At 38.9% G+C, this 26,574-nt stretch overlaps 1 protein-coding gene across 2 annotated transcripts in view; it reads left to right on the top strand.

The window, feature by feature from the left end:
* The window catches only part of LOC111035440 (pro-neuregulin-3, membrane-bound isoform-like), a 68,661-nt gene that overhangs the window by 20,161 nt on the left and 21,926 nt on the right, over positions 1–26,574 (top strand). The window contains exons 1-2 of one of the 2 annotated variants that reach the window (XM_022317057.1): positions 5,085–6,027; positions 10,983–11,132. In XM_022317057.1, the coding sequence (XP_022172749.1) occupies positions 5,925–6,027; positions 10,983–11,132 (253 nt within the window). In that variant the 5' untranslated portion in view covers positions 5,085–5,924. Of the gene's footprint in view, positions 1–5,084; positions 6,028–10,982; positions 11,133–26,574 lie in introns of those variants that run through there. The other variant, XM_022317056.1, reaches the window with a different exon arrangement.

Below are 26,574 nucleotides of genomic sequence, written 5' to 3'. Positions count from 1 at the left end.
CTTAAAAAATTATAAAAATTTGAATTTAAATAAATGTACTATTAAAGTGAAAAATGGGGGTGAGTATGCTTAAAAAATCTCTATATATTTGCGCTTTTAAGGCACATTGCGTTATGTGTATATGTTACAGAGATATTTCGATGATAATATTTATAAAATATAAATAACAATAATTATTACTTTATATCACTTTTTCCTTCAATTTTTCAACATAATATTTCACGGGATAAGTACGGTTTACGCCTCCCTCCCCATAGCTTCACTTTTGGTTCCGTCCCGCACAGCTCCGGTCCGAAATCGTTTACTTACTGTAAATATATGAAAGCCGTGCCGATGTATTGTTAAAAGCTAGCTAAAGCAATAAAACCGTATACATTTTCGGAGACTATTTCTTTTCCTTTTCTTTTTTTCCATCCTGCAGCCTCTCCCCTCGCGCGATCGTCTCGTCCGCTAAAGTTTTCCCCGTATTATACATAAATGTAAGTCTACAGTCGTTCGGATGGCGCCAATGCCTCCCGAATCGTGAGCCGTTTTCCGTTGGGTAAGGTTAGTCCTCTAGGCGAACTCTCATAAAATATCGCATAATACGGCCCATAAACAATTCAGAGTTTCGTAACGCAGACGAATTTGGAACGGTATCAATAATAGCAAAGCGCGCGTCGCGTCTAGACGGGCACACGAATAAAACGTCTCAAAATTGTGGCGACGAGTATTTATATAAGAGGTAACTATATATATATTTTATATACATATGTGTGTGTATATATTACACATTGAGGACCTTATTTCGTACAAATCTAACCTATTTTAATATATTTTTAAATAATCCTATGCATAATATATCGATATTGTTTCGTTCTTACACGCGTGGTTAATGTTATACGTATAAAAGGTACGAACGAATCGAATGTGTTTCGATTGCACATTATGCGTGTATACTGTACATCTACACAACGAAATCGACCCTTTTACGTGACTTACCTGCTGCAGGCGCGTTAATCGAAAGCAGCCATAGAAAATAATAATAGTAAAACGGTCGTTTGTGTAGAGCCACCGCCGTGCCGCCGGCCCTCCAGTCTTCCACATTGAGTCGGCATATAGGTAATGATCGTAACCTCCATAACGCTGCTATAATCTTGTTTAAATGTATAACAATATATTATTCTATGTAGTGCGCCGCTGACTTGTCAGCTTTAGTTGAATTGAATTATTGATATATTGTAGTATTAACGTTATTAACGTTGTTGACATCTATACTTATTCAATAACCAATGCTTATCGAGTACTCAGTAAAGTCGCTCCGAGACGTACACAAGTGGCGCATAAACTTCTTCCTCTCTCCGGAAATTATCAATTTAACAAGGTCTATGTGACACAAGTATATTATTATGAGTGTCGCAATTCGGACACGTGGATTCTATACGCTGTTAACGTGGGAGCTCGTAAAACTAAATTACATTTATACAGTTATTAATTGCCATACGCGTATATATATATTATATTTGTCATTGCAATCATTGTACAGAGTTACTCATACACTCGATCATATATTCGTTGAACTATACTATGTTGTCGCTGTACACCTACCGAAACAAAACGTGACACTTAAAAATTTCAGATTTGTGTTATTCAACAACCATTGGCAGCGAGATGTTGCTGATAGCAAGTGTAATGTTTTTTTAAAAATAAATTTCGTTTAGCCGCATACTCGTAATTGTCTTAACCGCAGTTGTTTCAACCATGTTGTTGAATATTGATTTCATCATTGTATATTTTCCAATGCTACAGATCGTTTTCCTGTATTTAAGCGTATACGCTGTTTAAATTGAATATTGTTGGTGTTCTAAAATAATGTTATGGATTACTAAAAATCACAATAAACATTAATTTTTCTTGTTGTATAAATATATATAGCTGTGAGTACAATATATTTACTTACATATATGCACATATGTAATTATTGTTTTAAAAAGCAAATTAATTACATTGTACAACCTTAACAGAAAATATATATAATAAACTGTAAACATTGGTATTGGGTATTAAATAATTATATTATATATTAATCACGAGTATATTATGATAAAACGATTGAATTTGATAAAATATTATATACACGTACGATCGTGCTTCCATGAGTCAGTAATATTAATTTGCTTTGGCTTTAACCACGAGTTCGCTCATACATGAAATTTCGTTATGTTTCAATAATCACACATGGTGCCTTATTATAAACGAGTACCATAATATTATACGAGACTGCAGGCATAATAATCGATGAAACTACTCACTAGAGTGAACACTGGTATTTAATAATATTGCCGTGTGGACGAGATTTGTATAATAGTCCAATTTCATTCGATGCGTGTCCAGACGATAGAAATAAAAGCAGATGCTGTGTTCGGATCATTAGATCGTGGACACGAAACGGTATTATTGACATGGGGCTTGAGCACAAAAAAATATTAACAATAATGCTAAGAAGCATTTCCACTTCTTATTATTGTCAATATAGTAAGTATATAACAGTAGGATTTTTTAATTTGACCATACATATATTGTGAGTGGGTGCAAAATGCTTTTTGTATTATAGTATTGACAATAGAGATATGTTTGGATTATTTTTAAAGTGTCATATAAATACCTCCGTGGGTAATTTTTGTGGCCTAACAGAGAAAATGATGACATTTTATTGTGGGATAAACTACCTTTTTTTAACCTTTTTTTATGTGGTATTACAACATTTGTACACTATATAGTAAATAATCTATTGTTATTGTTGTTGACTTCTTTTTCAATAATTTGGACATTCGATCGTATATTCCGGCCAAATGGGATTATTTATTTTCAATTGCATCACCACTGTGTTCAGTATTTAGTTTTTCTTTTTACGTGCTGAAGTCCTGGAATCATTATAATAGACTGATAAATATTATTACATAAGATATTATTTGCAAACAGTCACATCGCTGGTATAGGTATATAGGTATATACCGCATGTCATTAGGGATGAATGTGGTGGTCAAGCTGTGAAGGAAGTTTTTTTACAAAACCCACAAACTATAGTCGAGGTCTTGGGTCGCATATTTGTTCATTTTTTTCTTCTTCTATTGAATCATATAAATCGTGTGTGGTGGGAAGTCAAAATGCGCAGGACATTTGGGAAAATTCTTAAAAAACAGATATCAGTTCAGTTTCCGATTAACAACAGTTACGGATGTTTCTTTCTATATGATTCGTATTATTTCTCGTGATTCTCTGACGTTTATTTTAAGTATAATGTGTGATATTGAAGTGTTAGAGATTGAACTGTTCATTAATTTAAAACATATGGATGCCGACAAAAGAGGTGATTTTATTCAATTTATTAATTATTAAAAAAATATTTAATCTTAAAATCAAAATTTTAGAAAAATCTTTATTACTCATACAAAAAAAAAATTGTTTACTTTATAATTTGTTTGCGTATAGTTGAGATAATCATCGCTTAAGTATTTTTTAAGTATTATTAATTGTTGTAACTTGTAGGAGTTTACAATAAAAATAAAAATATAAATACATTAAATATTTGACACACGAAAGTCGATAATTTGTGTACTTACCCATAATTGTATAAGCTTTTTTCAACTATATTAATAATAATTACCAATTTGAAACATCTGCTTAATTAATATTTATCAACTGTAAATAGTGAATTGAAATAATCGGTTAATATGGTATAATATTGTTAATATCGTACGGACGTACGATGTAGGAGGCACAGTATCAGATAAAAATCCTAGACGGTCACCCATCCTAGTGAGTAGTAATAACTACTTAAATAACGTTTATCGAGGATTATCTCGTCATTGCTGGTCTAAACAAGTTAATCGTTTGCCGCCGCGCCAGGCCGTCGGCCGGCGATTGTAATCGAATTCCGTATTTAATTTTTACACGTTTTCTTTAGTGCCGTTTCGTGTTTTTATTTTTTTTCGTGTACGTATAATAAATTGATTAAAACATATATAATACTATTTTAATTTTATCGTACATGTAATGACAACGGTTATTAATTATACTTTAGTAAAACTCAATACGACTAATCGTCGTTTACTGGTCGCGCGTGCGCCTCTATATCTACGATACCAAACGATTTGTTATCATAATATTATATTCTACAAACTTTGTTCTTATAGATTATACTGACTTAAGTAGGTATACACTGTGCGGTGACATTAACCAGTTAAAAAGTTAAGTCGATTTTAATTGAGTTTCCTAATGACTTACGAGTTACATTTTTTTTTAACTTTCAACTTAACGAGTTACTTTTGTTTTAAATTATACCTAATATATATTATATATTATTATATATTACTATTATTATATATTTAGTGTATTTGTTTTTTATTCACTTTAAGTGGAATATAATTATGTACATTATATGCAAAGATTTATTTCGTTTATCCACCACACTCCGCACAAATGTAATCATCTAATCATCCAAAATAAACGTTCTAAAAATATATATTGAAGAAATTTAACTAAGAATAAAGTTGTTTTTTTTTCAAGTTTTTAGACTACAAAAAGCAATTCATTAAAAATCAAAACCATACTAACCTACACTATTTTCTTGGTAAATCTACAACACAGTATTCAATTTAATGTACACTGTATTGTACCGTATAAGTACGATATTATTACCATCAAAACAAATAAAACTTAGGGCTACGATATTATTAAAACATATTATGGTGCTCTGACATAATTTCACACTCTGCTCGTTGTTGTCGACAGTAAACAGTCCCGGGGCTGTGTACTGTATATATTCCATACAAATCTGATTATACAATTTATGTTATGTAAGATATTTGAATAATAATAATAATAATAATAATTTACCGGTGATTCGCACATTCCCGAAGGGTTGATTTATGTGCTCGCGTATAATAGTGTAATAATATCATAACCACCGGCGCGGTGGCGTGCGGGTAGTAAAAACGAGGCATGGCCCGGCGGCGCGTATCCGGTTCGGGCACGGTCGTCGGCGGTCGTGAGCCGGTTGGCCCGGCGTCGGCGGCGGCGGCACCGTCCCTCCTGTACACACGACTACACACACACGCACGCACGTCAGTCGAAGGTTCGTTGCTCGGTCGGCCGTTCGTCGTCTCTCTCTGTCCGCGTAATCTTATCTGGTTCAGGTGTCGAGTACGATATTATTATTATATTTATTTACCTATTCATTTATTAAAAATTTATTATCACACACACCCACGTGCGCCGGTAACACTTTCTGTGTGGTATAATAATCATATTAAAAACATGACGTGTATCGTAATCGGGTTTATTTGGGTTCTGTCGTTATCACCTCACGCCCGAGTGAAAACCCCGATTCGGTAAGTTCGTGGTGCGAGCGAAACGAGTTATTCTTGAAAACGTACGTTTTTGCGGAAGAAGTGTGCCAGTGGTCTCCGCCCGTGATTCAGTGTGTTTTTTTTTATTGAATAGTAAAACGCAAAAATTTTCTTTTATTTGGGTTTTTTTATAACCATTTTTCAACTTACTTTTCGTTTTAATCTACAGTGAGCAAATTATATTATCCTAACGTTTAATTTTTTTTTAATTTTGTTAAGCCATACCGTTTTCTGTGAGTAGTGCGTTTAAAAAAAACTTTGTGTCGATTTTACTACACCGGAATTGCAGTATTATACTCATTCGTATACTATATAATATATAATAACATAGTGTTTCCGTTCTCAAAAACAATCAGTGGCATATGTACAGTGATGTAGTGCGTAAGGTTCGCGTGTTTGTCGTTAACGATGTAATTACGTCTGAAGCGATGTTAGAACACGTTCTTACTATCACGGGACTAGATTCCTGAACGTCGAAAAGGACGCTGAGAAACCTAAGTCAGAACCCACACGACAAGATTTCGAAAATCGACGATGGTAGAGCGAATCGAAAACGAAACTGATTGTAATATGCCACAAGGCTCCTGTTGGTCTACGGTGTATTCTGGCTTTTATTTATTTCTCGCCAGGCATTCAGGTAATCACATAACATAATACATTATTTTGATAAACACGTCGTCGCTAATTTAATTAATTATGAATAAGAGTGGGAGATTATAGTCTATGTTGTGTGCATGTGACCCGATGTGTGCATTTTCATTTACTGTTCGATGTACCTTTACGTACCGCTATTGCTTATTAGTAATATGCATTTTTTATATAAATTATTATTATACTCAGAGATATTTCGTTGAGTTGTCTTTATTTTCATTCACTGTTATAGAAACCGTCTTAAGTACCTTAATCGACGTTAGTTATTGAACATGCATGATAACCGATAACGTATTTATTTTTATAAATTGCAATTTTATCAATATTTCTCGTCTCGATGAAATCTAAAGTATTTTTACCGAAATCGTGTAATGCGTTAGATTGGGATAATATTTTGTTCATTGAAATATTTAATATGAAGCAATATCAGAGAAATACCAGCCGCCTGCGGTTGGTTAATATCTACAATCTACATAGGTATATAATATGTATAGTATGTATAAACCTATATACATTAAACATATATATTGCACACATATAATAAAGTAATGGGGTGATGCTGTGTCAAGGGGAAAAACAATGATGTCAACCGAAAATAATAAACGAACCGCCGAAATCAAATAACGACATTAATGTGAACGGGGCTAATTTGACCGGAATTTGTTTTACTAGAAGGGTTGTTTTTTCATTTTCGGAGGGCCTAAAACAATAGCCATTTGTATAAAAATATTCTGGTGTTTTAAAATTCTTATTGGCACACACATACGTGATTCACTGGCTGGTTTCCGCATTGCTAGACATTTTATTATTCCCTCGGAGAAAGTATTTTTTTGCGTACCCGTAATTAGATCTATTGATATCTGACTTAATTACGAACATAATATAGTCGGTACACTCATAATGTATGAGCCACATCTGTATAACTGAATAGTGTTATAAAACTGTATGATATATTTTTGTAGTTATACGTACATTTTCACATACCAAGGGCATTATTAAATTGTTTAAGATAAGTAAGTTACACGATGATTGCTAATATGTTTAAGAATAATCCGTATACATTTTATGCGTCATGTTATTCATAATAATATTATGTCGTAAACTCTTATGTGTCCTGTGTTTACTAACCCATAACGTAAAGTATTAAACTCGGAAGTATAATATATAATAATTAATAACCATTACAATATAAGAAATTCTTGGAATTTTGTACATTTTTTTAGTTTTAGAAAGTTTACAATTGAATACATATCATTACAACTGAACATCGTAATTAATTTTATAAAAACTTATGCGTGTAAACGCTTGGTTTAATCTCTTCAAAATATTCAATAAACGTAAAGATATTGTGTTCCCATTGTAATATACTTCACCAGTATGAATGGAAATCATGTTTTTATCGTATGAAATGGTTCAATACGAAGGGAACGACAATAAACAATTGGCAATATTATATGCGAAGCATACACGCGGGATACAAAGAATAACGAGAGTTGCGAATAAAACGATTATATCCTTATTATTTCAAAACTAATTTTGGTTTCGTAAATATTTTTTTTTATATTTTATGGCATTAGTTGCTAAATATTACGGATAATAATATGAACAAATATTATTAGTATAACAACATTTGTAAAATATGTCCGGTTTCTCGTCATGTATGATTCATCGAGACAAGATTCATAATATAGTTATTGTACTTAGATTTTATGTGAAGCATCCGGTACACGAATTGTGTTGACAATGATAGCTTTAATCAACAGCTGAGCACGTATTCTCGCAATTTCCGATTACAAACTCGATTTGGAATGCATTTTCGACAATAGGGTTTGTGCTGTTTAAACTGTTCCTCGTGTTTTTATAAATGTTAATTTTAAAATGTCCAAACAAGTGTATGAATTTACAATTGAATCGGATGTGCATGTAGGATGTGTGAGTATGTGTGACGATCAAAGAAATTAATGGCGCAATGTGTTATTTTGTTTTGTTTTTGTTTTAATAACTTGCTGATCGGTAAAGTTTACTACGAAGAGAGAGCGATATTTTCGAAAAGAAAAAAATGGCAACGTTAAACAGCTTTACAATGGACACGGCGATTAAATAGGAAATTCTGTTAAAGGAAGACTTCTCGGCAGAACGGGTTCAAGGTCAACGGACCTCCAACGCAGCCAATCAATGGTGCAACCGAGAGAGTTATTAGTTCTCATTTATGACATGTTTCCACTGTGTGTATATTATATTATAAGTACGTGATGTCGATGTGTGCTAAACGAATATAAACGCTAGAGTTTCCAAATTAAATAATTGCACGATTTTTAAACGTTTGAAAAAGATTATTGACCTCGACTATTTTTCGGTAAAAAAACGGTCCTTTTTGTTTCATCATTGTCGCCAGATACGACTTCTGCATTCGTTCTGTCTCTCTCGCAGTTTCTGTGTTTTAAACCAAACTATGAAAGCCAACCGGTGCGGGTTGCGGGGGAAGAACTGCCACTGCCGCTGCTGCGCCACTGACAGGTCCATCGGCGGTAACGTCACGGATGGTGAACCAAAAATAAATAAATATAAAAAATATGTGTGTGTATATATATATATATGTAGAGGGAATTCGTAAATACATCTGTATTATTATTAAAAAAATATAAAAAGTACAACTGCAACAAAACACCGGGCAAAAGATGAACTCGGCGCACCATTACTATATTACTGAAATTGTCAACCGGACCGTGTCGTCACGACTGTCTTCGTCTGTGGGACGAACAATATGCGACTATATAATACACATATATACATATATTAAAGTGGTGTGCAGACTCTGGGGGATAGGTCCGAAATAACCCGCCAAATAATCATTGGCAGTGTTTTTATCCGCGTAGTATTCATTATATTTATTATCTGTACCTACCTATTATTATTATATTGTAGTGCGTCGTCGTCGTCGTAGTGCTTGGGTGGTAGCTGCCATGGCGGTGGTGGGGGTTCGTTGCACCTTTGGCCAGGGTCAATTAACCTTCCTTTCCTCAGGTATTTAATTTCCCACGCAAGACAGCTGTCGTCCGTCACCATTTTTCATCTTCGATATTGTGTGTGTGTGTTTGTGTGTTATGTATACATCTGTATTTATACGTGTGTATGCGTGTACCTGTATACCTATGTACATGCGCGTATTACAACCACGTTATTTTTCTATATAACGAATCCGTACAAAACAACCGACTAACAGCCGCTGTGGGGGTAAAAAAAACAAAAGGAAGTCGACTTGGGGTTTTTTTACCACTACATACACCCGACGTGGCGACGTATGCCGCTCACCGTCTTCTACAGACATACTCAGGCCCTGCGACACCGTTGACAGATCTTCTCAAAATCCGCGAGTGCGTTTGGTGCGATGCACCAGGTATTCTGTCGTCGTAGAAGGGCCGACTGGTCTCGAAATGGAATATATTATCAAAAAATAATAACGGTGTGTAGCGAGAGGACGAGGCACACGCCGTGTATCGGACTTCGGTGAGAGGAGAGAGAAATCGAATGTTATATTACCTATAATAATATGTGTATACAATATACCTATAATAATAATGTATTATAATATGCCGCGCGAAGACATAATATTATACGCGTTGGCACACGATCGGTGGCGGCGCGCGGCGTAGACTTGTTATGACCCGATTGTAATCACGTGCCCGTCCGTCTGCCGGTGGTACGCGTATTATAGTGTTGGACACATAATATTATATTATACACTACACACACGCACATGATATTTTACACTCTCAGCTCACCGCCGAACGCGATAATATATAATATCAGGAGGGCAAACCGGAACGCTCGCAAATTTCATGCCGGATTCCATGCCGCGCTCATAACCCATATTATTATTACAATAAACGACTTCGACGACTACGACAGCGACGCGTGTTGTCGTCGTCGTGTTACCGACCCAGAAAACCCGTGGAAATCACGTGAGTGTGCGTCCGGTCAATACCACCGAGTTTTCACGTTCGTTCGCCGCCGCCGCTCCACCTGTGTAGATAGAAAGAAAACAATATTGTTGTAATAATACAATATTAAACGAAAAGTAAATCGCCCCACTCCCCCCACCTCATTTTGCCGTCGAATGGCTGGCCGACCCGAGAGACGAGAAAAATGCGTATCGATGACGTTTTCGGCGACGGCGGTGTAGATTATAAATTATAATTTAATATCACTATACTTACAAACTGTGATAATCATTTACGAGCGTGACGTTTCCGATAAAAACCCGATGTTTAATAATATTATATTATACATGCTTTCACTGACAATGAGCATAAAAAGGAAGTGTGGTGTAATCCAAAGCAACGGTGGCGGCGGGCACCTCAATTATCTTCACTCGGTTAATTCGACGTACCTTTTAAAAACATCGCCGGCGGCCGCCGCGCACCATAATGTAATATTTTACATTTTTAATCTCTGCGCGCGCGTATTTCATATCCACAATCTTATTCTAATATTGAATTAGCATCATATCCATCGTCGTCCATGTACTTTGATTTTGGTGTTTCCTCTTCCGCCCTCGTCAAAAAGTTTATGCTTTTTCTGTATTTATATATATATATATATATATATTATAATATTATAAGTTATCCTTATCGACAAAAGAAAACTTGTAGCGTTTTCCATAATGTGATGGCGCAGTGTGAATTGTATTTACGCGAGTGCAGAGAAAAACGACATCGTGTATGTTGACGGTGTGGCGAATGATACGATATCAGCTGTACTCGCAGATTGTGATAACATGGTTCGAGTGTATTTTACTAGTGTGAATAAACCAAACAGATGGAAAACGCTATAATATTTCATCACAAGCGTAATACGATATGATTTGTATCATCAAAATGTATAGCGCAAATGCCGAGTGTAATGACTAATGAATCGATGTGTTTGTGTTTTTGCTCACAGGTCGGAGACGCACAGCGGAATCCGAAGAAGCAGTGAGGCGGCAAGGCGGCGGCGGCGGCGGCGGGTCGTCACAAAGCCTGCACCGCGCCGCCACATTCACCATGTTCAATTTCCTCCTGCTAGTCTCTGTATGCCTTTCGTCAACCACACGTGAGTACCACTTGTCTTAAATAAAAATTCGCTGTCCGTAAACAATAATGTTATTATAATAGTATGTCGACAACTTGGTCCCGCTCTGGTCGGACTCGTATTATTAGTATAATTATATAGTATACGTATTGTTCGTATAATATTATATCATCTGCTAATACATCGTAATTCCGCGTGGATGGATCGCTCGAACTTTTTTCACCGTATATACATATCATCATCATCATCATCATCATATAATATAATATCCTCACGGTGTCCATCTGTGGTACACGGGTAGTCGTGACGAAAGACCGGACGAGTCGCGCCGCCGGCCAAAGCGATAGGTCACGCGACGTGTAGTTGCGGTAGTGCGAGCGGACTATCGGCCGGCGGCGCTGCAGGAGAGGAGAAGAAATTGGAAACGGCGTCGCGACGACAATGTGGGCTAAAGTTGGCGGCCGCGTGGGCTAGACGCGGCGGCGTTCACGGCGGCTGTACTGAGGGCTAGGCACTAGACGTCGCGGTATGTTGACACGCTGCCAGAGTGCCGGCGTCTGGGCATGTTTCCGGTCGGCAGTGGCGGTGGAATGGAGCCCGCGCGACCGCCGCTGCTGCTGCTGCTATCGTTAAGATTGTACAAGAGAGACCCTGAAAAACTCGCGATTTCTGTCTCGAGTGAATCTCGAGACTACCTTTTTTTATGTCTGTCTATACATCACAGCCGTAACTATTGAGAAACAATCGTTTAATTAACCCACTCGGATTTTTTTCGGGTAAACGCGCGTACCTATATACACATTGACATTATCGACTCTATTTTTGCCATAGGTATCTACAATTTAAAAAATACGTTTAACCCATTTATTGTCCGGTGATTTTCACTCTGCATCACGTCCCTCCAGGCTTTTTTATATTTGTATTGCTTATTTTTAATATTTTGAGAAAAGCACAAAGTTTACAAAATTCTAAAATCATTATTGACTTAGTTATTTTATAAAGCATCGTAAAAAGAAATGTAGTATTTGAAGTTATAACCGTGTTTATAGGGCGACTGTTCACCCTATTTTGCTATCAAAAAATGTCAGGATTCCGACCTGCCACCTAACATAAAGACCTAGTTACGCCTACACAGTACACGCCGATAACGCGTATAAACGAACGTGTTTTTTGATTTTTTTTTTTTTTGTAATCAAAACGACGACGTCAATAATATTATTAAGTAGGTATACGTTTTATTCCCGTTTTGTTTTAATGGACAACGACGACGACGACGACGACCGCAGCACCCCTCGACATAGGCGCGCGCGGGCGTAGGTACCTATATATATATATTAATCGAAATCGGATTATTAATTGCCCATCTCGGAGGTGACACACGGTCGTCCTATTATATATTACGTATAGTGTACGATATAATACATACATATATATATATATATATACATATCGTCATCGGTGGTGTAGGTGGTCTCGACGGCTGCGGCGCTAATAAAGATTCGTCGGGTATACATCGTGCGTGTGTGTGCGTGCTTCCAGTCGTATACACACACGCACACACTCGCATTATAACAATATAATAAGATTATCTAAACGCGCGCGTATGGCGTCATTAGCGGTCTGGACGAGATACCGATCTGTGCAGGCCGGCCCGGGCTACAAAATCCTCCAGCAGTTATCGTCGTACGTTATAATAATGTATAATAATATATACATAATATTGTATAATAATATCGTATCGTGCATGTATGTCCCGCAATATATTATACAATACATATTATAGTAATCGTCGGGATGGTTTTATATTATTTTTATTGCTCCCTATATCTCTCTCGCTCTCTCACTCGTCTTATTCTTTTCTCCGAGAAATCCCTGACGCCCGGACCATGATTATCTCTCGGCCCTCGTCCGCCCCACTCCTCCCGGCACCCGTCGTCCACTTGGTCACAAAGTCGACGAGACCGAACGCGCCCGGACAAATCGATCGAACGCGCGTTTTGATTGATTTGCTTCTGTGCGTGTGGTAAACACGTAGGTATACGTAATATTATATTATCCACACACACACACTCACACACACACACACACATATATATATATATATATATATGCGTATAATAGGTGTACCTACCGAACTATACGAAGAGGGTTGGTCGCGGTCGTTCGTTCGGATATGCAGCGACGCAGCGCGCGCGTAACCCTTTTTTTCGTTTTTGTTTCATCATAAACCGATATAACGATGTCGCGGTTAGATCGGGTACAATATGTATAAATAACATATGAAACGTATATTATGCGTTATTTTGTATTACGTATCAAAACATCATATCGTATAATATGTGGACGACACAGACGACGACGGGGGGAAGTCGCGTTTCCTATATTATATGATATATTATATATTATATATATTTGGTCGCTGGCGAGTGGCCGCCGTTTTGTTGTGCGGTGTGTAATATTATTACTGTAACTCGTCGCCAGTTGTACGACGTGAGTACCTATAATAATGCAATAATATAAGTATAATGGTATATAATAATATTATTACGTGTGTACATTGCGGCGGAGACCAGTTTCGCCAACGCGCATCCGCGATGGCGTTCGTCCTACGCGCGCCTACTCGACTCCCTAGCCGCCGCGCGTACACACGTATTATAATAATGGTTATTATATTTTATAATATTTTATACCTACTCTGTTACAACGGCCAAGACTTAGGCGCCACCGTGCCATAGAGCATGGAAACGCACGTGTGTTGTGCGTGCAATGTTTGGTATTTGATGCGTTTCAAATAATATATGACATATCGGTATACCTACGTTTTTGAATTACGACCCCAAAAATAGACTAAACAGTGCGTACAAAAAAAAAGTGAGAGTCGTTCATTATATACATTATACACTGTATGTAGGTGGTAGTTTAGGTAGGTTGGTTTCTAAAAAAAAAACAGGTGAAAAATGTTTGTATGTTATATGTGACAAGTATTTAACGGAATTACCTCTCTTTAGTACATTATAGTGAGTATTACTCACGTAAAAACCTGACCTCTGAGCATGTCGAATTGGGATTAGAGACCTACGTATATACATTTCACTTTTATTCAATCGATTTTCGTAGAAAAAAAACTTCAGATGCAAAACCGCAGTAGGTAAGAGGTATATTATACTATATTGGTTTTTAATGAAATTAAAGCCCTCTAATGTCAATTGAAAAATAACATAAAGAGATATACTTAAAACGATTTATGGGTGTAACAATAAATTTCAACTGCCTTTGTATGAATTATCTGTTTTGTTGTTATATGCATTGTATTGGCCATTTTTTAAACCTTACATAGGATGTTAACAATAAATTCTGAAGATTAAGTAAAAGTGCTGGAATTTGGAAAAACGATTGACTACCTGTTTTTGTCAGTCTCCAAATATGTTGTAAAAAATATTTCATACAAATAACGTAATTTTAACGGAAATATTCTTTGATAGTCAAATACAATAATACGTGTAGTGCGTACATTTTTTCGTACAATAAAATACTTTTTCTTGTGGGTTGAATGATGCAATAGGCATAAATATAGATTTCTTTTCTTGGCATTACACTTTTTAGAAAATTCATGATTCATAAAAACAATATTATAGTTTAGAACAAAATGAGCTTACATATACGTCATATATATGTGTGTACCTAATCAATAAAACAATAGACCGAATTCTCGTATTTTTTTTTAAAAATGTATTTACCATTTAATTGGTGCTCGTGTATTAGGAAGCATAATATGTTGTTTTATAGATGATTACGTTTCAACAAACCCGCGAAGTGTTGTCGCAGCAAATCCGTGTATAGAAAATAAATCGAATTAAAATCTTCCGTTATTATACACTCGAGTGGAACTTTTAATCCTTTCGACGACGCGTTTCGCGTAAATAGGTCTATAGGGTTTAAACGGACCCATAGGATTACGCGGCCGCGAGCACACACACACACACAAACACACGATATTTTTATTATATTGTTCGTTTACGCTCGTACCGCATGAACCCATGAACATATGCATCGCAAATCGGATTAAATGGATTCGGAAATATTTCGAGTGTCATTGTCAATACAGCTGCAGCGGCCGGGCGGAGCCGAAAGGATTCCGAAAAAAATCGTCCATAAAATCTGTCGGCCCGTTGCAAAAACACGTTTTGACATATTTTCGCGGGGACACCGGCGGTCAGCGGCATCGACAGGTAACACACCGAGTCCGGCGACTGTGGTTTGTATGGTATGAGAGAGGCGGCCCGCCCGCGCGCATATTCTCACGATCCGCGGGGGTTGTGTCGGCGGCGGCGACAGTGTAAACGGGCTTTATTAAATCGTCATTATATAATATAAAAACGCCGCCACCGGTGCTGCTGCTATAGCTGTCACTCTGGTCGAAGAAATTAATAAAAAAATAATCATAACAACAACTACATCAACAGACGGAGACGACTCGACCTCTTCCTCGGTCGTCGTCGTTCCGTTTTTGTTATATGGGTGTTGCGTCTACATATATGTATAATATGATATTATATACTATATTGTAGGTATACCTCCATAGGTTGTTACCTATGTGACGGGTATAAACCACGATGCCGCCGAATCCCATCGCGCGCGTCGTCCTTGTGGCGCTATATAACATCATCATTAACCACCAAAGCTAGTTGTAACCTGTCAAACGCCGTCCGCCGCTGCCGCCGCCGCCGCAGCGTTCCCACCGGCTGGCCGACACACGCGGGGCTTTTCGGGACAATTGTGCGGCGGCCGGCCGGCCGGACGACGACGCGGACTACGACGAGGGGACTACGCCGGGTCGAGGGGTCCGCGAGACCTCACACGGAATCATAACCCGTTTGACCCCCAAACACCATACACTCGTCACCGCGCCACTACCGCCGATACCACATTCATTATACCACGGTCAACGCGCGCGCGCCCGAGTATCGATTATTATTAAATATCCGACGATTATATTACGTATTATTAATATTACATCGGGTATATATTGTATAATAATTAGGAATGCGGCTCCTCTTATACGTCTCTCGTATAATATAATGATATTAATAATAATGTCTGCGCGGACGACCGTATTATAACGTATAGGTAGGTAGGTAGGTACCTACAGCACTGTGTGTGTGAGGCGACGCGTAAACCGTTAGCGGTCGGACAAAAAATAGGCTTAATAGTGGACGAATAAAATACATAATACGGGATAATCGGTTTTTTCATACGACACGACGGCAACGTGTATTTATATTATATAAAGTGCGTGTATATTATATACACTGACAAATCGATTACGACGGCGTACGGACCGTGTCAGTTCTCATCGGCTTATATAATATCATCATTTTCTTATTATTATTATTATTATTATTATATTCGGTCCGTGAAAGACGACCACCGAAAAATGGCGAACCGCAATCGAAAACGCAACGTTACGGAAAAACTCGATCGACGACGATGAGGCTACCGCGGTCCCGTCGGCCGTTTTATCCGCGGCGGCGTTTTGCGCACCGCCCGAACAACCGAATCGTGAAAACAATCCGTCGTCGACGTCGTTAAGAGATCGGCACAGATACAGAGTGTTGCAGGTACCCCGTCCTACCTGCCGGTGAAGTCGTCCGTCGGGTTTTGTTATATTATTACTATTGCTATTACTATTATTGTTGTTGTTATTATTGTTGTGCGTCGGTCCGGTCGCCGCCGCCGTCACAAAAGGAGAAGAACGCAAGACGCGACCGTTCAATCAAATACAAAAACGAATAATATAATAATAATAGTAATAATAATAAAAACCCCGTGCGAACGCCCCGGCGCTCAAGTGGCAACCGCCGCCGCCGCCGACATAATAAGGAACGTCGTATTTTTATTTTTATTGTCCGCCGCAGCAGAGTAATGTGCGACGACGGCGGTGGGCGGCGTGCCCGCGCGCGTCGCGCAGGTACTCGTCTTCTCTCCGTGGCCTTATCCGAAATACGCGAGTAATAATGTTATTATTTAATTATTATCGTGGAAACTATAATAATATAATGTAATATTGTAATAACGCGCCGCGGCGGAGGAGAAGGATTTCGAGGTCGTCGTTTGTGTGTAGGTTCGCGCCGTAATGTCCGATAAAAATAAATAAAAACGATTCGAGTCGCTCGTCGCGTTATACGACTCGTTGTTTGACTTTTTTTCTTCTTTATTTTTATGGTTTACGACGGCGCAGTGGTATCGTATACCGAGTACCGACGCACACATTACGACGTTATGCCGCCAAAGTTCAAACCGTGCAATGATCTGTAAATACGTAGGTATTGTATACTTTTTGCCGCCCGAAGATGAGTTCCCTCGCCACGTTTTCCGCGGTTATCACGTCGCCGTCGAGTCTCATTTCCGGGACAGAGTACCTGTGTATAGCAGGAAATGAAAATTGTGGTTGTTTGAGTTTTCCTCGCGAATTTCGTCGACCGAGGTCGATATACGAGGATATTACGCGACGATATGTGTCCTCAAGAGACGGCGTGGACGGCGTGTACCAGACAGTGTACCGCCGTAATTATTACTTGCTACATAATATTATATATTATTATACTTCCGTTTAATAGCGTCGTAGAAACATTTTCAAAGCAACATTTTTGTATTCTATTCAAAGAGGCGGCTGCCACATGTGTCTGGAAGAATAATAATATTACACGAGTACAGCTGCTATTCGCCGTCTTTTTTGTTTTCGTTGTTTTCGGAATATTATTAATACGTCATATTACACACCATTCTCGGGTTTAACGCGTTTGTATCGAATTAATTATATATAATTAATTTTTCGAACGATCGAATGTCTCGCCAAAAAAATAATTCGATCATATTTTTATTCATTGAACAATTTGTTCAAAACGCCTTAAGTAAAGTATTGTTATTATATTTCTTTTCGTATATTGTGTGCTCTGTTCGTGTTATTGATTATTCGTGCACTTTAGTCGAGTATACAATTTTTTTTTAAAAAAACCGGCTCGACGTGTGAAATATAACAATACTCGATTAATATTAGTAATCATAATCGTCGTTGTCGTCGTTGTAGACAGCTTTCTGTGGCGTGCTTATATAGACAGCCGGCGTGTGCTGTGTACGACACATAGTAAGTTATAGTAGCTGCTGCTGCAGGTATACGACAAACAATCGATGAAGACCCTTATTGTAATTTATTTGGAATTTAATACGTGACTCATACGCCATTTCCCTGTACAAAATATAATATTATGATATACAATATATCTATTACATACGTAACAGCAGCAACAGCGACTGTACACACTGCGACTATAATACGTGTCATTATAATATAGGTACGACAAGAGTACGCTCCGCGAGAGACCTGCACTGTTTTGACTTTTTTCGACGAGAGTGCAGTGTGCCGCAATACCAGCTGCGATATATTATTCATTATTTATTGGAATTCGGCTTGAAGGCATAGTGGTGTCGAAACTCATGAAATTTTTTTCGGGAGTGACTATAGTGTCAATAGTTTTCTGAAAATGTCGACAAAATTTTTAAAAAAAAACCGAATGGAGGGTGTCTATTGGGGGAAAATGTGCGTCTACATATTTCATTATATCTTCATCGTTATCGGTTAAGACCACCTCTGACCCGCTGACGGCGTAGGTTGCATCATATTTGGTCTTTTCCGCCGTCAAATTACCTAATGGAGCTCTTGACATCACGGTTCGAAATAGGTGAGAGAAATAAACGATTATCTAGCCGGGAAACAAACTATATATGCTCAGATAAGATTATGTGCGTCGAGTGGCAAAGTTTTGAGTATCGCCGAATAAATGGATTTCACTGTGACATCGTTTGTGTCGGCTGGCTCCGAGAGGCCAAAGTGTTAATAATAATAGTAATGTAATAATATTATTAAAACGTATAAGACGACGACGTCATATGCGCCGCCGTTTCCGGTATCGTCGCGCGGTCGTCGTCGTCGTTCTCGGAGGCGGCAACGGAGCGCACAGGAAGCGGCACGTTTGGCGGCCGCCACGGCCCCACGTATGCCAACCTAACATTACGCGTGACCGAGTGCTTTACTATATACATATTACGTACACACGTGTATTAATATGTATATTATAATAATGCGGCGGCCTTCTCCCATTTAAAAACGCGTGTGTGTGTGTGTGTGTCTGTATACGCAGACGTGTTGATTGTTCGCCGCGCGGACGTGTCGTCGTCTCCCCCGGGACCGCTGCAGGTTCGCGCGCGCGCTCGTCTCCCATATCACGTCCATTGTTGGTGGTCCGCCGTTCCGTCGATGAAAACCAAAGTCGCCGGAGATTTCTCTCTCGTTTCCGACCCGCCGCAGATTCGCGATAAATATGACACGCCTCGATTACGACGATTCTCTCTCCCGAAGTAGTAGTAGTTAGAGGAGAACCTAAGAGGAGGAGTAGCAGGAGGACGAGGAGGAGGAGGAGGAGGACGACGACGACGAAGTTGGTCACCGACCTCAAACGTACGGTATATAGTAAACGCAGTGGTTAGGTAGTAAAAGTCGTATAGCTTAAAACGATGTCGGCGCATACCTTTTGCAGTTTCCCTTCACGCGGAACGTGGACAATTTGCGTTCTGCAGCAGAGCCGATCGGTTCCGATATTAGAGTGGTGCACGTCTACCGATCATCAGAATTCAAAAGTCGAGGACGTTGCTTATTTTGTCAGACATTTCGTCAATACGGTGTAAACGAACGTTTTTATTTTTTTACCTTTACTCACGTGCTCTCATAACACTCGCAACAATTGAAATATCGTGAAAACCCCGACTTGTGGAACTACTGACGACCTCTAATAATTGTTGATAATATAATAATATGATGGGTCGTCAATTCGCTCTATAACATAATATTAATGGCAACGCTCGTTTGCAGCGAAGAGACGATGCCGGCAGTCCGTTATCGCACCGGGCCGTGCAGCGTGTATTCAGAGCGCGAAAATAGTTGCGATAGCTCATGCGAGCAGAGCAAAGCGCGCGCGCCCCGCGCACCGCACCGGTACAGCGTTTCGCACCGGCGGCGGTACGACGCGCCGCAGGCCTGTCGCGGTATATAATACGCGCGCGCACGCACGCACGCACGCACGCACGCATGTTCGCTCGCAATAACGGCGGACCGCTGCAAGCAGTGTGTCGCGCGCGCGCCGCACCGAAAAACCCGAAGCCATGCACAAGCGGCGGTGTACGGTTTTCGGGGGCCCCGTGTAACGTAAGAACTCGCACGGGACAAAGCGGCGGCGGGGGTTATGACACTTGTGTACGCCATCGCTGCTTATAACCAATAATATATTGTTGTACCTCCTGCACCGATAGTATAGTGTAGTGCCCCGGTAACGTCATGGTATGATTGTATGGTTGTAAGCCAGAACCGAGCTTAAATCCCGCGCGAATCCATGATTTTGAGAGGAAGCCTATACATAACGAATACGGGTTCTGCGTATTTTTGGGATTACGTTTATTTAAAAAAAAAAAATTGTTTTTGGAATTCAACGATACCTATATAGAGTAGTAGTTACGTAAAGGATTTAAATAGTGATTCATTTTTTTAATTTTAATTTTTTAACGGTTGGGCTATGAAATTAATAATTATAAGACGCAATGGCGTAATCCACTATACATCATAGAATATCTCACTATCGCTCTTTTATGTTCACCATCATCGTAAATGCTGCCGCCCAGTGTGCATTTTTTAGGGTGGGGAGGGGGTTGAGACAGTTTGTTTTGAAGTATCATAATGTTGAATAATAAAAATGAAATTTAATTTTTTTGTGGGTAATGCTCGTCTAGTATAATAATATAGCGTGTAAGTAGTAGACGGTGACTATGAAGTCAAGTAATGGCGGGGCCTGATTGCAAAAAAAATAAATATATATCTGTGGCGGCGGCGCAGTCTTATTTATTACGATACCGTTCCGCGTGACCGAAATAATATTACCGCCGTATGTCAATATTGTTTTTCTTTTTTTTGTACCTACTCGTCTTTTTTTACGCGTCGTGACCGTCCGCCCATCATCGATATTCATATCTCGTGTTGTGTATAAAAAACAGTCGATCCGGAAACGTTTCCGAAAATTACGCACTAAAAAAACACGACGGCGATCCGTCGTAGAAGTCGTATGAAAACACAATCGCTTCTGCAGCACGACAGGTACCCACAATATCGGTATACGATCACCGGTTTACCGGAGCTGAATATTAATACCTGTCGCTAATCGCGCACAACGTGACCGCGTTTAATTCGAAATAAATTCAAAGGATAGTAATAACAATTATGAATTGAATTTAACGATAAAAAATTCTAAAAATCAATCGCACCCGAGTACATTTTTAACGCGAATGACGCGATGATGTTCGGTAATGTTGTAATACCTAAATTGAGAGGAATTAACGTGTACGAATAAAGGTTTTTGTTTAACCCGGAGCGATAGCTATTTATGTATAACATGTTGTTGGTTTTCCGATAATCGTTAGGAGGGGGGGGGGCGACTACAACTCGTACACGTGTGTTTCTATCATGTTTTTAATTAAGCCATTAACAAAACATTATAATAACAGATTACATCTATATATTATTATTCTATATTGTCACGATGTTCATGACCTTAAAAACTCAACAACAAAAATCATGTTTCCCTAAGAACTGTAAAAGTATATGCAAATTCGCATTACTTGTCATTAAAACAATATGAGTATTGTGAAATTATAAAATACGTTTAAAATGTTTATTATTCGCATTCAAAATACGCTAATTTGCCTAATTACATTTTTAATACTTCATTATAATCATTATTAATAAAGAAACTACCCTTTTCATGAGATTATCGCGCTCGCGTGAGTTTTGACACCAACAATAATACGACACGCTTGCAAAGTGTGTCGTGAACGAGCACGCCCGTACTTACGCTATACATTTAATAATAATAAAAAAATACTTTTTACATACTTTTTAAGTTTAAATTTTGTTCTTTGAAATTTCCAGAAAAAGGCAAATGCAGAATATAAAATTAATCGTTTCTGCTTCTATATTTTTCATGCAAACGAATTGCACGATTGCACGAGTGAAACTAAAGTTAAAGTCATATATTGAATCATCCCAACCCTAATTAATGTGTATATTAATATATATCATCGAACAGGCAGGCGCGTTATTGTCTTTCGCCAAAATCGATCGACCTCCGACACAGCCACCGGTGCGGTGTGTGCAGGACAGTAATATACTATATAATATATTATAGCCGTATATAGGGTCAGAAACAAGTCCGATCGTTGGCCTCGTAACTTTAGGCGTTTACCGAAAACGACTTTGCGCGTTTCATTTCCGGTCGTAAATGCGAAAACAATCACTTTAACGTCATTTCTGTAAATTTATTTCGTCCGAATATCTTTTGCCCATATTTTAGATATATATATACAGAAAAAAAAATGTCACAGTAGAAATACGGCCGAGACGGCTGACGCCCCGACCGAGAAAACATTCTTTGTAAATTGTAGAACTGACATATTTTGTTCGTGAAGTTTCCGAACGGGCGAACGTGGTAAAACAATATTATAATTTCACTGTTTTTTGTGTTTAGTTTTTCCCATCGCGGTAGCATTGCCAGAAACTTTGACATTTTATGAAATGATGACAATAAAAAGCTAAAATATTATGATGGAAAATGTAAATCTAATATATCGACGATGATAGATTAGTCAAACACAAAAAAGTATTCAATGAAACTCAACAGAAACACCCATTGTCACAGTCGTATTTTCTTTAAGAGTTTTATACGCGTACTAAATAAACGGTCCTCATTAATCCATCAACGCAATCTCTCTCGCTCACTCTACCTCTCACTTCCTTTCTCTCTCGTTCTCTGCCCCTCTATATCGCTCGCTCTTTATCTTTCCGTAGCCACTCGTCTATGAAATAGAAATCGATACCGATAATAATAGTCATAAAACGTCGTCGGTTATTAAGTGCCAATTAATTAATGGTTTTGATGAGTTATAGGTTAGGTTAATTATTATATATTATAACAGTACGCGTTTTAATAGTCGATAGGCGCGCTAGTTTATATCCAATATGAAATTAACGAAACATAATACTGTGTCGTGTATACGCGATTAAAGACTTAACGATTACAGAGCGTATAATAATAATTTAAGAAAGATTTCGTTGCTAATCAACTTCTCCCGCCCGCACCGGGGTGACGGTATGCCAATTAATATGACCGACATCTATATTTTCGATAATATAACAATAATACATATAATTTGATACGCGACTACGACTTCCTATTATAAAATAAGACGTGTAAACCTATATAATAGCATCAGAACTGTAGCTTTTTCCGCGGTAAATCCATTATTTCGAGGGTAACCCTTCAAACCCTAATATAATATACGTATTGCATGTTTATATTTTACTAAATTTTATTGTTGTATGAATAATTCGTATTGTATAACCGTAAATAGCATTTAAATATAAAAATTTTTTTTTTTAAATTAGTTGGCTTTTATCGGCTTCATGCTTAATATCAAAACGCAGTTATGTATAGTTGGATCGTAGTCGGTCCACATCTATGCAGACTGCGGTTCATACATACTGCAGTGATCAAAAACGACCTAATCCTGCACAATCCGCAAAGAGTTAATAAGCCCGTGTTCTATTATTCTTTAATTCGGAAATAAATTATTCAGTGTCGGTGTGCCGAAAAAATAAATAAGTTCTCGCTTCAGCCATCCTCCGGCGGAAAATGTCTGTGAGTTCGCGCCAATTATTCGGCTTCGAAACAGTACGTCATAGTACATGATAATATATTATTCCAGAATACGTCTAGATTGAAATTAAATGGATTTTTTTGTGGGTTATGCCGTTCTGGCACTGTGCTTCTCGCATAAAATACAGCGAGTACTTATATTGCAGATGGTACAGCGTCTATACGTTTCAATGTGACGACGAAATCGGCTTTTAATCGGGTTTACCTTGTCTAAAGGAGCACCGCCGCCGGGTGTCTGATATAATATGATAACACAATAATCCGACTGGCGCGAGCTGCAGTGTACGACCACAGATAATATATGAAACGCGTGTGATTACCGTGTTGTAATTTTCAAGTGTCCGCCCCTCGGTGCGACATTATCTTTGACTTTCTACACACACACACACACACACACACACACACACACACACACACACACACACACACACACACACACATTGTGCTGATGTGGTTGCTGCGCCGGTGCCCCGGGAACGTGCCGAACCCCGAAACGCCTCGCAGGTGATACTAAATATACTTACTATATGTATATGGCCGGTTATCTGGTGTTTGTGCCCGACATTATTGTTTAAATAGGACAGGATTTCCTCTCTCTCGAGTCTGACGACGATCTCAAATAATAATAATAATAATCTCAATCTCTCCCCCGTCGACGACACTCCCCCGCGTGCGCGCGTGCAACCGTCGCCCTCACCGTCGTCGTCGTCGTCGTCGTCGTCGTCGCGAGAAAAGCGGTGGTGACGTCGAGGGCATTGTACGCTCTCGCGCTCATATTATACCGTCGTGTACACCTATGCGAGTGTGTGCCTGTCTGTGCTTACCCGTATGTGTGTGTGTGTGTGTGTGTGTGTGTATGTGCGTGTGTGTGTGTGTGTCATGACGGACGGCGGCGCGTTTCAAACGCTTCGTGTGTCGCCCGAGTATTATAATATTATTATTATTATTATTATTATTATTATTATTATTATTATTATTATACACATAATAATATAAGCGCGGGCTGTGGGGTTTGTGTGTAGGCACACACATAAAGGCCGCCGAAAAACGGCCCAGGTGATATTTATTACCGAACTGGTATGCTGACACTCGCTGGGACCGTATACATTATATATATTATTATTATTATTATTATTATTATTATTTTTTTTTTTTTATTATATTATACGCTTTTTATTTATTCAAATTGTGCGCTGTTCCCTTTTTCTCGGACTATGTGCACTGCACGGACACGCACACACTCGCTCTCCGGCCGTCCGTGGTGCTTTTCATTATCATTACTATATACGCGTGTACCTATATAATGTGTTTAAAAAAACTCGGTGATTTATAACTGTGTGCCGGCGCGCGTGTTAACGAGAAGTAGTCTCTCGGACCGTCCGAAGCGAATAATTAGAGGAGAAAAATATACATAATATATTAAGTGTTATTCGTGTGTGTTATAAGGACAGCAGTGAAATTCTCTTCTCTCGGTGAAACAGTCGCCGCCGCCGCCTGTGTTGTTGTTGTTGTTGTTGTTGTTGTTGTGTCTATTATAGGTTAGATCGGGTACCTCTACCTCTATTCCGCTACAATATAATATAAAACTGTATGGGCATACAATATATATATTATAGCACCAGACGTATTATCTATATTTACTTACTCTGTAGTTTTTTACTATGTGTACCTACATGTGTGTAGCTATACCGCATGTATATATAGTTAACTTCCACTACAAGTACTATATTAACACTATTACTGCTATTACTACCATTACTACTACTGCTACTTTCCATCTATCCTACCGTGTATATTATAATGATGGAACCAATGTTTTATGGAATCGTAAAAAAAAAAATAATAATAATAATAATAATCGACAATGTAACGACGATTTTCACACGGTGCGCGCGTAGCGTGGGTTCCTTTTATTATTATTTATTATTTTACTTTTATGTACGATGTATAATAATAATTTCGGACGTCAACCGATTAACGGTCATGATTAATAGGGCCGAAAAAGCCGGCAAAAAGAGGCGGCTTGTTTGTACACACAAGACCCCCCGGCTCCCGGCGGAGGACCGTCCTTCGCCGCCGCGTCCGTCACTCCGAAACTGTCCTGCGCCGCCGCCACCGGTCGGACCCGCGTACATGCGTGCGTTATAATATTATCGCCGTCCTCGCCCCATCACCCCCGCCACCCCCGTCGTCTTGTCTCCCCTCCCCCACCCACTAGTCTGTACTTACAGCCTCCGCGGCTAGGTCATATATACATATAAATAATATGTATTGCGGCTCACGCGCCTCGCTCGGGTAAGGTAAATAATAATCAGCGGGAGTTCCCACACACACACACACACACACACGAATCCCGCGGTAATAGAAATATCGTCGGACACCACCGATTTAATAATGTGTATATATAATACGGTGGTGGAGAGACGGCGGAGACGTATGGAACATATACGGAGACATTAGTCATTTGTCACCCGTCGACCAAATATACATTGGGCCACACAATCCGAATCCTTATAGTGTGTGTATATATACCGGCACCACACCCTCCCCGCCGCCGTATATATTATTCGTAATCAACACACAAACACACACACATGCACGCCGCCGTCGGCTTAGGTTCGGGGTGTGTGTGTGTGTGTGTGTGTGTGTGT

The sequence above is a fragment of the Myzus persicae genome, unplaced genomic scaffold (genome assembly GCF_001856785.1).
Source record: "Myzus persicae strain clone G006 unplaced genomic scaffold, MPER_G0061.0, whole genome shotgun sequence".
In the NCBI taxonomy this organism is placed as follows: Eukaryota; Metazoa; Arthropoda; class Insecta; order Hemiptera; family Aphididae; genus Myzus; species Myzus persicae.
Note: the sequence above shows the minus strand (reverse complement) of the source record. Positions and strands in the feature narration are given on the sequence as shown.